General features: G+C 39.9%; 1 protein-coding gene across 1 annotated transcript in view; it reads left to right on the top strand.

The window, feature by feature from the left end:
* Positions 1–12651, top strand: part of ARHGEF38 (Rho guanine nucleotide exchange factor 38) — a gene marked incomplete at both ends in the record, with an annotated part of 33549 nt that extends 20898 nt beyond the window's left edge. Inside the window, 9 exons of the mRNA XM_084286247.1 lie at positions 1370–1569; positions 2079–2212; positions 3848–3952; positions 5156–5278; positions 7727–8047; positions 9695–9835; positions 10972–11170; positions 11348–11604; positions 12466–12651. Coding sequence (XP_084142373.1) covers positions 1370–1569; positions 2079–2212; positions 3848–3952; positions 5156–5278; positions 7727–8047; positions 9695–9835; positions 10972–11170; positions 11348–11604; positions 12466–12651 — 1666 coding nt within the window. The remainder of the gene's footprint in view (positions 1–1369; positions 1570–2078; positions 2213–3847; positions 3953–5155; positions 5279–7726; positions 8048–9694; positions 9836–10971; positions 11171–11347; positions 11605–12465) is intronic.
* Positions 12652–13650: the final 999 nt, after the last annotated feature.

The following is a 13650-nucleotide window of genomic DNA, read 5'->3' as shown; positions in this document are numbered from 1 at the left end:
AGATTTTTCCATTCATGAGGCAGCTTTTATAGATTTGCATTCATGGGGCTTTTCAGAGAAAACAATAACAATTTAAGATTTTTTTCTCCTTATTGCTGCCAGAAGCTGAAAGAAGGCAAAATAGCTCTATATATTTAATGTAGGATAGAGGGGAAATGAGGGGGATTGAAATGATGAGAAGGTTTGGGGACATCAAGAAGCTCTAAAAGGCATCTACTGTTAATTTTTTTCATGCAGAACTTTTCACAGATAATGCCTGTGCAAGAGAGATGGTTTAAATATGCAGATGTCTCTTCTCAAAGGCATTCAAATTGTTCGTTAATTAGTCAGCAGTAAGGACTGGCTGTTTTACTTTTTATACATATAAAAGTGGGAAAGAAAGCTTTTTTTTCTCTTTTACTCTTTCTGCTGAACAAAACAATAGACGTCAGCCTGCAAAACCAAGTGGATGTTCCCTGTTTTTTATACTTCTATGCTGTAATATTCCCTCTTCCCATATTCGGAAATCCTTCTTCCCCTGGCATTACCTCTTGCACAGTTAGTGTCAGACAACCTTTTTCCTTCCAAGACAGCCTTTTTGGGGCATGCAGATGGAAAGCCTGCTCTGCTTTACTGTCCTTCACGCTGTCACCAACTGCTCACTCACAGTTTCAAGGTGGGGGTCTGTGAGGCAGGGGCATTTCATGGCAGCACTGGTAGTGCCCTGTGCCAGCCCCGTGCAGGCTCAGGCATCATGCGATGTCACCTACTGGAAGCCAGCTCAGAAAAATAGCAGGTAAAGGATGGCAGAGCTTGCACTGGCAGGTTGAGAGGTGTTGTGAGAAGGGATGCAGCAGTGAAAGGGCATCCCGTTTACTCACAACATGGAGATGTTGCAATTTGAAGGCTGAAGGCCCAGAGCAGGATGTAATGGCTTCAGTCACATGCATTTCTCAAACTTCCTGTTATTTGCTCTTCCACCTACGTCTCCCTTCTTGGGTGTTGTGGTGTGCAACTTGTACCATACACGCCCCTCAGACTGAGTGGGCCAGTTTCAGAGGTCATGTCTAAGCAATAGTCTGGCAAGTTGCTGAAAATACAGAAAACTCAGACCTGGTGTGTATTTCTCACTGAGGGGGCGAGAGGATGGTTTCGTTTACAACGGCCCATGTTCCCTGACAGATGTATCTTATTTTTTGACTTAAGTGGTGATTGCACTTCTATGACTCAGTGCAAAGCATTGCTCTGGTTTTGATATTTTCTGTAGTTGAAAGCTCAACTGAAGGATATAAAAGGCAGCAGCTTCAATGACTAGACAGAAATAATAAGATTTTTTTTTTGTCTTCAAGGAGTTTCTCCTTATGTGACTTTTTCTTGGTATAAATTATAGAGGGAAGCCAAATCTAATGGATATGGGATCCCTGATGATCAAACCAGTACAACGGGTGATGAAGTATCCCTTGTTACTCTGTGAACTCTTGAATTCAACTCCTGCTTCTCACCCTGACCACAAGGCTCTACAAGAGGCCCTTTTTGCTATGAAAAGCATTAATGTGAACATCAATGAACTTAAAAGGAGGAAAGATTTAGGTAAGAAAAAGGCACAGTAAATTCTTCTGTCTGTAGGTTTGGGCTGGCAGTTACAAGAGAGGTTTCAGCTCCAGTTACATTGCCACAACAGTTTTGGAAGCTTGTATTAACTTGTATAGTACACTGGGCTTCAAGAAAGTAACAGATGCCTTAATGTCACTTGTCCTCAGCAGCTATGCTATCTGACAAAGGATGCAGACTCCAGAAACATGAAAATGATGAAAGAATTCATGTCATATCCATGTTCATCGTCAGTTATGCAGTTGCAAACACTGATAATAATTAAGACGCTGTGATAGCACTATTTCTTATAGACTTGCCATGCTGAAGCCTTAACTTCACTCTTCTCAAGGCTAGCATTGATAACAGGGTTTTCATCGTTTTCACACAAGATTACAGCAAGTGACATCAAAGTGTCTGGTCTCAAATGGTTTCATATTTGTATCCCTATCCCTGTGAAAAGCCCTGTGAATACAGACTATTAGTGTCATGAAATTCTCTCTCTGCAGTGCTGAAGTATAAGAGGAATGATGATGATGAAACCCTTAAAGAAAAGTTTTCCCGACTGAATATTCACTCCATTAGCAAGAAATCCAAGAGGGTCACCAGCCATCTGAAAATACTGACGGGGGGAGAACCTCAGGTACTTACTCATCCAACTGCAGATTTGCATTGACAGCTTCAGTTCTGCTTTTGCACTGGGCATTTTTAAAGACATTTTGGAAATACAGTTTGTGGTGTTGCTTTTTTCCTGCATCATTTATAAAGTCCTTTTCTGAGTGTCACGTAAGACAGGAAAGCTCTTTGTGATTGAAACAGAAAATAGCATAATGTATTCTCTACCTTTTCCTCTTTTATCTAAGTTTCTCAAACTTCTGATCTTTAGCAGAGAGGAAGCGACCGGTAGTTTTGTGAAAATCAGCCTCTGATCAGCTCTTTGTGGATAAACTGGCAATCCTTATTGTTGGTTTTGTGAACAAGTTCTGGCCGTTTTACTCTGCACCTAACATTCAGGTCCTGAGCCCTGCAAGGAAGATGAGCAATACTCCTGATTAGTAAAGGCCACGGCTTTTGCCTCCACATGCATAAGGATCTGTAACCATCAAAATTACCAGAGGCAAAGAACCCTGGGATAAATCCAATGGGGGTTGGGTGGCCAAAACCAAAATGCTCTTTCATAATTTCAAGGTTGTGATTCAAAACCTACCAGGATAAACACATTCAGAAGAGCTCCAGTCTGAATCTCAAAGAAAATCAATTATAACTGACCTTGAAAATGGTATCTGGTGCACCTCCCTACAGGAGATAGCTGATCGTGGCAAGGTCACTTGCCTTTCTAGATGTGACTTTACAAGATTTGTGCCGTTTTTTTCCTGTTTTGTTTTTTATCAGTGGTTTCCCCCTTTCTCTGACGCAAATTACCCACATTTATTTTTTCTGCTTTTTTATTTGCACAATGGAAATTTTTGTATTTTAACTGGTTTTCCCACCAAATCCCATGGCAGAGTAGAACACTGACAAGGCTGTATAATCAAAGAAAACTATGGAATTAAACTTGATTAAGAGAAGGTGTGATTTTTTTAGATGCCTTTTTTTTTTTTTTTAATTAACCTTAAAATATTGGAGAATTTAGAATAAGGAGATATGTGTTAAAGATTCAGCCCTCTCTTCTGCTTAAGTAAAGAAAGTCTTCAATTCACATCTCTGAAAAATGCTGTGACCCTTACAGCAACCCTCCTGAAAAACAGACCGGAGATTTCTCAATTTCCTTAACTAAAAGGTAGGCAGAAATAAATGTATTTTCAGGCTGCACAAGAAAAGTAGAGAAGCTCGTTTCCAGCTGCAGAGGTTACAAGCTGAAGAGCTGCCGTGGCTCTAGAGCTAACAGCTCCACCTACAGCCTGCCTGGGAGAAATCTCTCCATTACCCACCCGAATGAGCATGCAGGGAAATAATGCTATGACATAAAACTATATTATATTATCACCACTGTTCCCCCAAATGGAGCAACAATATACAAAGAATTGAGAGTTTTACTGATGCATGTAGATGTGCAACTGTTTGCTTCCATTCGGTTTGGCCAAAATTAAAATCTGTCATATTGCCCAGTGTCTTTCACTTTTCTTGGATTAAAATTGGAGTTTGGGAGAATTAGGGACCAATCTGTTCTGCTTTCAAAGGGAGGAGTTCAGGGAAGGTTTGGGATTTTTCCAGCGGAGCCCTAGGCACTTCTTTAATTAGACAGACTCCAAAATAACAGTGGAAACATCTATTTTAGGTGAAAGATCAAACCTTTAATAGGGAAGAAAAGCTGTTTCGAAGCTTAGAGAAGACTGTGAAATTGTGTGTGAAGAACATTTCATCCTCCTCGCAACATCTACAGGTGGGTACATGCCTTTATGAAATCCGTGGCCACAAACCACGTCCATAACCAGTTTAGCAGACATTTCTGCCCCTGGTTAGGCAACACCAAATTATTTATAAGCAGGCTTTTCTACATTACACTATTAAATAAATCAGCTCTGATTCTGCTGCATTACTGGGCAAAGAAGTTATGAAGCCCATTCTTCTGCTTTTTTTTCCTCACATAATTAGGAACCAGGCTCTGTGGAGACCCATGGGTACAGTGCAGTAAAGAAAGTGCTGTCTGGTAGCACAGTTACTACTTTCAATCACTGTGCAAAGTTGTCATATATACCACATACAAACCCTGCAGTAGAGCACCAACTAGTTGTCATAAACAGTGGCAGAAATGAGTTGCAGCCACATGAATTAAAATGTCCTAAAATATGTGTTTTGGACATAAGGACTCCTTCCTTAATTCTCTTGCTAGGTGGTGTTGAGGGCTAGCATTAGATGGACAGAGTTCTCAAGTGCTGTAAATGTTTTTGCTTTAATCTACCCCTCAGAAGATGTGGGTTTGCTGGTAACTTACCAGCTTTTTCCCTCTCGTGGGCAACTTGTCAACTTTGTAGAAGCCACAAGGTGTACGTGTGCCCAAGCTGGACCTGGAGTTTATTTGAGAGGTAGGCAAGATCAATAGCCAGCTGGCCAGAGCTTATCGCAAACACACCTTGTTTGGCTCAGCAAACAGGGGAAGGGCTGTGAGCTCAGCCGACAAAAGTTGTTGCCTGTAATGGTGTTGACAGTTCCTTATCCAAACGGATGCACACTTCATTAAGATTAAAATTCACTGTAAGTGAAACACACTGTAGTCCTACTTGGTCCTCCAAAATAGGCCTTTCAGGGTGCACGGTGCTTGAGCTGGTGTCTTGCCGAGAAGTAGTTAACTTCCAGTGGGACTTACATTAGATTGGAGCACAGTTTTTTTCCAGTTGAATATTAACAACTTTATTCTTCAATAGTTTGCATTGAAAATAGGCAAAACACAGAAACGTATTTTTACAGTAAGCAATCCCACAATGGCTGGAAACTGCACAGAAAAAAAGCAAATATGGAAAAAAAAAAAAAAAGCAAGATGGAAAATATTTCTGATTCCATCAATAATATTGCAGTGAATGAGTGAATGCAGCACGTTAAAACAAATTGTAATGTTTTTTCATCTTCCTACCATCTTCTCATTTAGGATTCCATACACCTGGCTGCACAGAACATAACTGGGCTTCAGGAAGTCTTGCAAGACAAAGAAGATGAAGTCAAGAACCACTCGAAAAAAATAAACAATACTGCAAATCTCTGTGAAGACCTTGTAAGTTTGTGCAACACCCAATGTCACACAGATAACTGCCTGTGAGAGAACAAATGTATGCAAGACAGACAAGACAGAAAAGAGCAAAAAAAAACCTTCAGGAATATGTTAGGAAAGATAGATGAGTGTTTGTTTGTTTGTTTGTTTGTTTGTTTGTTTGAGTTTCTGTAGGAAATCAGATAAAATTCAGTTCAAGTACATTGTGTTTCCCTGAAAGAGCTAAAGAAAACTTCTTAAGCTAAATTCCTGTGTTGAAGCTAAAGTCTTTGTGCTAAATTTGCATCTTTCTTCTGAGCTTCAGACAAGAGCAGCAGATCTCTGCTTTTACCAGTTTTGTTACCAATATTCAGAGTTTCACAGTGACTTTTGCAATCTTTGTTAGAGTCATGAATTATTATTAGCTCCTAGAATCACAGAGCCGTGAAAATCTCAGTTTTATTACTTTTTCAAGTAAGTTACCATGCTTCATATAGAGAAAAGTTGAACAATCTGGATATAGACCATAAACATTAAAAAAGAAAACAAATCACCCAATAAACTGTAAGATTTTTCACATATTCTCTGGCTTTCAGGGTCCAAAGGAACTCTAATGCCTGTCTGTACTAAGATCCACTAAAATGTCTCTTCAAACAGCTCAGGCTGGAAAAATTCAGAGGTGGAGGTTTTCTTATGCCTTCCTAGGTCTGTGCTGACTAAAATGCAGCTATTCAATCCTTTCCAAAAAAATGAAAACAGCATCTGCCAAAAACCAAAAGGATTTTTGACAGACCACATCCTCCCAGATAATGACAGGGAAGTGAGATGGTGTATTTCCATTCCTTTGAAGTTCCAGAATTTAAAAAGAAACTCAAAAATTAGTTGCGATAATTAGATTTTTTTTTCAATATCTTTAAAATGGATGAGTGCATGAAGTAAAGAAGAGGAACACCTCTATCATTGCAAAGATGAGTGTGTCCAGAACGGAAAATGTTCCTTCCCCCTCTCTGCCCCACCCCTCCCTTTACAGAACCATCAAAGAAAAGCAGAAGAAATTCCACAAGAGGTAGAACAGAAAACTTTTCTCAAAACTAAACTTCGTAACTCCTATTGACTCATAACCCAACTGCCCTGAAGGTCTTTGTACTTTACAAAAAGAAACCAACATTTTAATAGTATTTAACTGTGGACATTGTTTTAAACCATGTTTATTTCTATTTATTTTCTATTTGTTTGTCTGTCTTGGATTTAAAACAGACATACTTTATCTTCTATATAGTTAAAACAAACTAACAAACAAAAAGCTGTTGTACTGATGTTGAAAAATGAATAGCTATTTGCATGTTTTCCTGAATCAGCACTGGGCTCAGAGTATGACATTTCTACCCTTTTGTGCATTTGTCAATAATGAGTATCTTCCTCTCATGTTTTAGGGAAAACTTTAGGGCAGAAATCCACAATAGCCTCTGCATTTCCAGAAATCAGGACCAGCAGTTTGGAAAAATTGTTTTCTTAACACATCAAAAATTGCTTCACTATACACAGCCTAGTTTTTCAAGTGGAAATGAAATGGAAACTACCTAGCCACTGCACATCAACTTGGCCTTGGGAGAGCATTTCTGGTGCTAAAATGGATGTGCCCTCAACCGTGGGGTGCTACAGAGGGGAAGAGGGATGGTTGCTCTTTTATTCTCACAATCAACCCGACAAATTATTTCACAAAAAATATCCAAGGGTTTTAACATGATGATGAGGTTTACTCAAGAAAAGCCTGTTCTATATTTGAACACATGGCTATCAAAAATAAATGTTATTTAGTGCGATATTAATCCTTTGAGACAATTAGAGGCTAATGGAAAGATCTAAGAAGGATTTTTTAACCAGTTATCTAGTTTTGCTGATTACTAGAGATAAAACCAACAAGCATAGCACAACTTAATCAAGTGATTGTGTTTGCTTAAAAAGGAATAGAGTTATGGCTATTTCTAGGAAAAGAAAAAAAAATAAACCTTTGATATCATTCAAAACAAAGACTGCCATTTAACGAGATGTCAATGTCTCTAGACTACATGGGCTGGAAATCTCAGTTTTATTGGAGTGTAACACTACTAGGCACTAAAAAGCACACTCACCTGTTCTCCAACTTCAGTATTCATGGTTATCCTACACTGACCCTTGCCTCATTTTTTCCTCCATGGTAACACAAAGGGCAGTATCACCAGCTGCATGCCCCAAGGGACCATTTCCATTATCAGAGACTTTAAGAGGCAAACCTGTTGCCCCTCCTTTGCAATGTTATGAAAGAACCTCTAACTCATTCTAGACCCTGCGTGAAGCTGGCCCTGACAGCAACACTTTGTGAAGAGCCAGTAACAGATTGCTTGTTAGGCTGCAGTCAGGCTTAACCTGTTACTGGGTCTGAAGAACTGTTTGAATGAAACAATCTGTAGTTCTGTTTTATTACCTTTCCAGATGGCTCAACTGGACAAGCTTGTTTTGATTCCTCTCTCAGCACTACAAGCCTTGTTTGCAGGCCCACAGAAGCTCATCCAGAAGCGCTACGACAAGTTGTTGGACTACAACAGCTACCTTCAGAGGTCAACAGGAGAAGAGCTGGACCTGGCAAAGAAAGACTATGAGGCTTTAAATGCACAGCTAGTGGAGGAACTTCAGGTATTCAACCAAGCAGCCAAAAAGATTGTGTTGAACTGCCTGTATTGCTTCATCACCCTCCTCAGGAATATTATGGCTGCAGCACTTCAATCAAATTCTTCTGTGGTGGTGCCTGTTCCAGTAAGTACGTTAGAAATAGGCATAGCTCTGCGGATATGCCTCTTTCTGCGTGATTTGGGTAGAGATATGTAGGACACGTACCTACATGCTACACCAATTTTACTTGGTCTGCTAAGCAGTCACGCGTTGGGATTTTTTTTTTTTTTTTTTTTTTGCAAGTCCAGCAAAGTTTTAAGTTTGCAGCTTAAGTATTGTCAGCCTGGACTGTTTGCTGAGAATGATCCTAATGCAGCTGCTCCAGCTATTGCAGCAAAGGTAATGGCGAGAACATGACAGTAAGGCAAAATGGAGGCGGTCTCTAGCATTTAACCTTGCTTTTTTTAGGGGGCTCTGCCCTGAACAGCCCAGAAAACAGGGCAAGAGAAATTCTAAGGAAGTTCATGAACACTTCTGGTAGTATTGGATCTGCAAACTCACACTGGTGACTGCAGAGAAGTGGCTTAGGAGATCTGATGAAATCATTTCTATGAAAACCAAGTTGCTTTTAAATCCAAATATGCTGCAGAAGCTCCTGCACAGTAGGAATAGGCAGAAAGGAATAGCTTCGTCTATGCTGACATTTTTAGAAAGTTACAATCATTTCACTCATGGAGTCAAAGCCACAGCAAGGCAAGGATGCCTATCTGAGCTACACAGAAGTGCGTTAGTTCCTCCAGCCCACGTGACTCTTTCTGTGCAGTGTGAGCATTACCTTAAGATTGTGAAATTATTCTCAATTTGTGTGAAAATTACACAATGTTTGTTTTGTTGTATTTTTCCCTGGAAGACTTGAGCCCTCTTATAAACACACCTGTGACAATGCCTCCCCACCTCCAAACCCACTCACCTGAACTGCAGCCTAGTAACTGTATCTGGATAAGCCTCTACATGTGAAACACGTTGTCCTGAGGCCCTTCTGGAGTATCCCTTTCCACCCAGGGATGAACAAAGCACTTTATAGTCAGGGGCAGCTGAAAAATTGAGAAAGCGAGGTCAGGATCAAAAGATAGAGCTGCACTGTTTGATTGGAAAATGAAGGCTTTTCCTGCATGAAAAAATTGGATTCCTGTAATTTGGCCATTTCATGCTTTGGAATACACACTATTGCATCAAGCGTTGCTTTCTATGGTGCTTTTCCTACAAAATTACCTTTTTTTCTTTTCTGTTTACATCAGCAAATACATTTGGGGTTAGGCATAGACCAAAAGCACTTACCCAGTGCCACAGAGCTTCAGTTTACCCCTCTATCTTTAATCTGGTAGCAGCACACAGTTGCACAAATGCACAGCTGTGGGGTAAGCTACTCCAAGCCTTACAGCACATTGGCCACTCTGTGATAACTGCTGAGATGAGCATTTGCATCTGAAAGCAGGTGGCTCAGTACTGTAAATGCAAGGCTGTTCATTTACATTTTTGTTGCTGTTTAGAATATTTTTTAATGGTTAACTTAAATCTCTATGTCCTGTAACTCTAATAGTAATCATTTGAAACTTTTTTAAGCACAGATCTTTCTTTTCTTTCTGCCTAGTACACTATAGGATCTGCAGGAAATTGCAGTAACTTGTCAGGTTTTGTGATTCCTAGTGTTCAGCCCATTAAACCAAATCTGCTGTCTCAAATCTCCTTACCATTTTGTTCATGAGATCTAACCCACCTTTGTGTTTGCAGCTGTCTTCCTCAAGCATCTGTGAAGTGCAGAATCAGTTGATGGAGGAGGTTCACAAGCTGAATTTTGTAAAAGAAAACAGCAGCGCAACCTTTATTGAAAGAAAACTGAGCTTTGAAAAAAAGAAACCTGTCCCTTCTCCAGTGAGTATCATACATCTGAATCGTATATGAATCATCCGCTTTTGATCACTTTAGAGACAAATCCATATTTATGCCACTTAGAGGGCTTGCTCCCTTCATTGGGAATCTGAATTGGGTTATTGGAACGAAGCTGTTCTATTGACCAGTAGCTTCACAAGATTTTTGATGCTGTCTTCATGTTATTTTGAAAATCTGCTTGAAATCACCTCTGATTATCCTCAGGTCTTTAAGCACACGGTAAGTCCAAGGCTGCATATGCAAAACTGGATCATTTCTCTTGTTAAACACTCTTGCAGTGAATCTTATTCTTTGAATTCAGAACTTTTCCTGATTCTTAGCTGCAGTTCTGTTTATATTTGTGTTTACACATGTATGCCCACACATACATCCCCACAGCAGAAGACACATAAAGTCCAGCAGGAAATCTGCATGCCTGTGGTTCTCAACCTTCTCAGGTATTTACAGAGCTTTCAGGCATCTCAGCTGCAGATTTACAGGAGAAGCCAAGGAAGTGGGAGAATTCATTTTAGCATCAGTAAGGCACACATATTCTTGTGATTGTGGTATGCTGGAGTCACATTGATGTGCAGCATCTCCATCTCTGCCCTCTAACCAAACTGACCGAATATGCTTCCAGCAGTTAATAGCACCTTGCCCTTATATAGCAAAATAATTTTGTACCATTCGGGTTCTACGGAGTTTTTGCCTAGTGCCTTGTCGTGCAAGTTGTTAAATGACCCTAGCATACCTCTGCTAATTTTATTATGCTTTTTGTAATTTTACATAGGAAATCAAAGATCATCGTTAGTAAAAACAATTAAAGCTGTTACAGTTCACATGCAGAACACAGGCTCTTGTGGAGTACTGGCTAAGAGATAATTCATTATATTCCTGTATTTCTTTCTTTGAAATCTGCCCTTTATTGGTCAGCTATTAATACAACAGTTGGGCAGGCCCTGGCTGCATATGCAAAGGAGATTTGGTTACCTATAGCTGTGTAACTAACTCCTTGATCTGTGTGTAAGAAAGTAGTCAGCTGCCACATGCAGTGTACACTAGTTCCCTTTATGCATCTGTGCTGTTCTAGAAATGGCTTCAGCATTATTCCTAGTGAATAATTTTTTTTTTCTTTTCAGCTCGAATCCCCACGCCAAACAGAAGCCGACAGGTCCAAGCTGCTGTCTACGTACAGCACGGAACTGCTGTATCAAGCTAAGCGCAAGTGCAATGCCACGCAGGAATTCGATATTGATTTGCATGAAGGAGAATTGGTGGCTGTCGTGGAGCAAAAGGACCCCTTCGGAAGTACGAGCAGATGGCTTGTTGACACAGGAAGTAAGTTCTTTGCACAAACATCCCAATAACAGCTTCCCTTTGGGCTATTGATTTCTTTTCATTTTCGGCCCCATCTGTTTGCCTCTGTCATACTGACAGCTGCATAAAACAGTTGGTTTTGAAATCATTTAACTGTATTTTGCTGCTTATTTTTTCTCTTTCTATTCTGATATGTAGACCTTAAGGGGTATGTGTATTCCTCCTTTCTGAGGCCTTACAATCCAGCCAAAGTGCAGAAGGATGTAACAGAGAACAACTTCTGGGATGATGATTTTGATAATATCAGCCTCTTTGTCTCTTCACGGCCCTCCTCTGACAGCAGCACAAGTCCAGGACACAAGAAAAGTGACAGCAGCTCATCTCTTCACTTCTGTGAAAATCCAACAACTAATGGCACAGGGACTGGTGCTTTTCCAGATATGGATGATCAGCAAGTAAGTATAATACCTGTTGTGCCTGTCTTCTTGTTTTTCTTATTTCAAATACAGAATTATACTGATTATAATTTAAATAATTATTTAAACAATTTAAATAATTTCCTGGAAAAGCCTTGCACTAGTCTCTCAGTATGATGTAGGAATTTGATATCCTGTCTTCTCTGGCTTTCTTCAATAGCTACAAGGTAGGAAAAGATACACAGATAAACTGTGAATCACAGTCCTGTCTCACAAAAGACACACCTTTGCATCACTTCACCACACGTACAATGTCCCAGAGTTCTCCCTTTGCAATCAGTTTGGGGATTTTCCCACTTAACTTTGACAAGACAGCTGGGGCAAAGCTGATCAGCAAGGCACAGAAGTACCCCGTTTTTACCCTCTCCAGATCAGATCGCTGCAGATAGGATCTCTGGCAGCTGAGAAGATGGCTTGAGGGATCCGTTCTAGCAGCTGCCACATTTAAGTGTGGGAGTTTTAGGAGAGGAGATTCTCTACATGGAAACCTTGCTGGAAATTCTTGGGCTTGTCCAAGGCTGCTTGGTGTGACAGCAACAAACACTTGGTATGAGCTGAAAACCTTACTGACATAGCGCTCTCTTTTGTTGATACCTCAGAGCTTGTTCTGTTCCTTCCCATGCAGAATTCCTCAGATCCTTCAGTTTTACTTTTTGTTTTGGCCCTGTTCTTTGTACTCTGCACAGCAATTACAGACCATGCAGTTACATAGTGGCTCAGATACGTTCTCACACATTTATATATCCAGATTTCACGCTAACACACAATGACAGGATAAAATGTGGCTACATTTCTGAATTCAAGTTTTGTTTTCTTTTTTTTGTGGCTTTCCTTTTTCAGACCTTCTACGCTGTTTATGCATTTCAAGCAAGAAATGATCAGGAACTCAGTCTTGAGGAGTACCAGAAGGTTAGGATACTTCGTTTTTCTGACCTGAGTGGCAATAAAGAATGGTGGCTAGCAGAAGCCAAAGGTCAGAAAGGATATGTACCATCTAATTATCTCGGGAAGATGACATACGCTTAGGAACAGAAAGGTCCATTCAGCGCGTTTCTCTGAAGTAGACAATAATAATCTATTACAGTTTGCAGAAAGCAAGGCAAACTCACAATTGACTGACAGAAGCCATGGCATCTGGTACAGTGCACACATGATATTGAGAACCTCCATTCTCCAAAAGCCATCACCTTGTCAAGACCTGAGGGAGAAAACATTTAATAGGAAGACTGATTCTGATTAACATCTCGAAGAGCTGGCTTTTCTATTACCCCATAATTTTCTCTTCTGTCAGTGTCCTACGTCAAAAGTCAACCTACAAGTACACATTGCAGCTAACGTTATGTTTTTCTTTCATGATATTCAGCAAATAATATTCAAGATGAAGACAAATAGCCTTGAAAAAGGACAAATCTAGTCTTCAGGGATTGTAGTTCAAAATGAATTATTCCTAAGCCCCTACCTTGATGAACATAGACAAATCTCAATACTCAGGGCTTTTCCATTGTCTTTTTTTTATCCTCAGCCACTTTTGTAATGAACCTTTTTCTCAGTGACAAATATTGAAGTGGGAAGAGAAAAAGGGTTTCATTTTCATAGGAAACATTTCAATTTAAAACATACTGAGTATGTTGGTGCTAGTGGCTGGTCTCAGGGAAGAAGGTATATTTAGTTAAATATGGAAATGCGTGGAGAGGAATAGCAGGCACAAGAAACACGTAACGTGAAATAGGGAAGTTATAATTCTCAGAAAAAAAAATCACAACTACTTCATATGATTGGCAATAATTTGTAGCAATATGAATGTGCCTCTAGGTTTGAAATTACATGCCTCTAGACTAACTGTGTTATAGTGCAGGACGTGTGTAGTGAAACAAAACTTGTGTTATTAGGCTTGGGAATTTATTAAGCTTTGGGGAAAAAAAAGTGAAGCAATGCCTTACCATGAATATTTACTGTCTATCTGACTCCCTAGGTCAGATACAGAGATCTTACTGTCTAGTGAATAAGCTAGGATTTAAGATGTGT

This window comes from Netta rufina (assembly GCF_964035555.1).
Source record: "Netta rufina genome assembly, chromosome: 4".
Taxonomy (NCBI): domain Eukaryota; kingdom Metazoa; phylum Chordata; class Aves; order Anseriformes; family Anatidae; genus Netta; species Netta rufina.
Note: the sequence above shows the minus strand (reverse complement) of the source record. Positions and strands in the feature narration are given on the sequence as shown.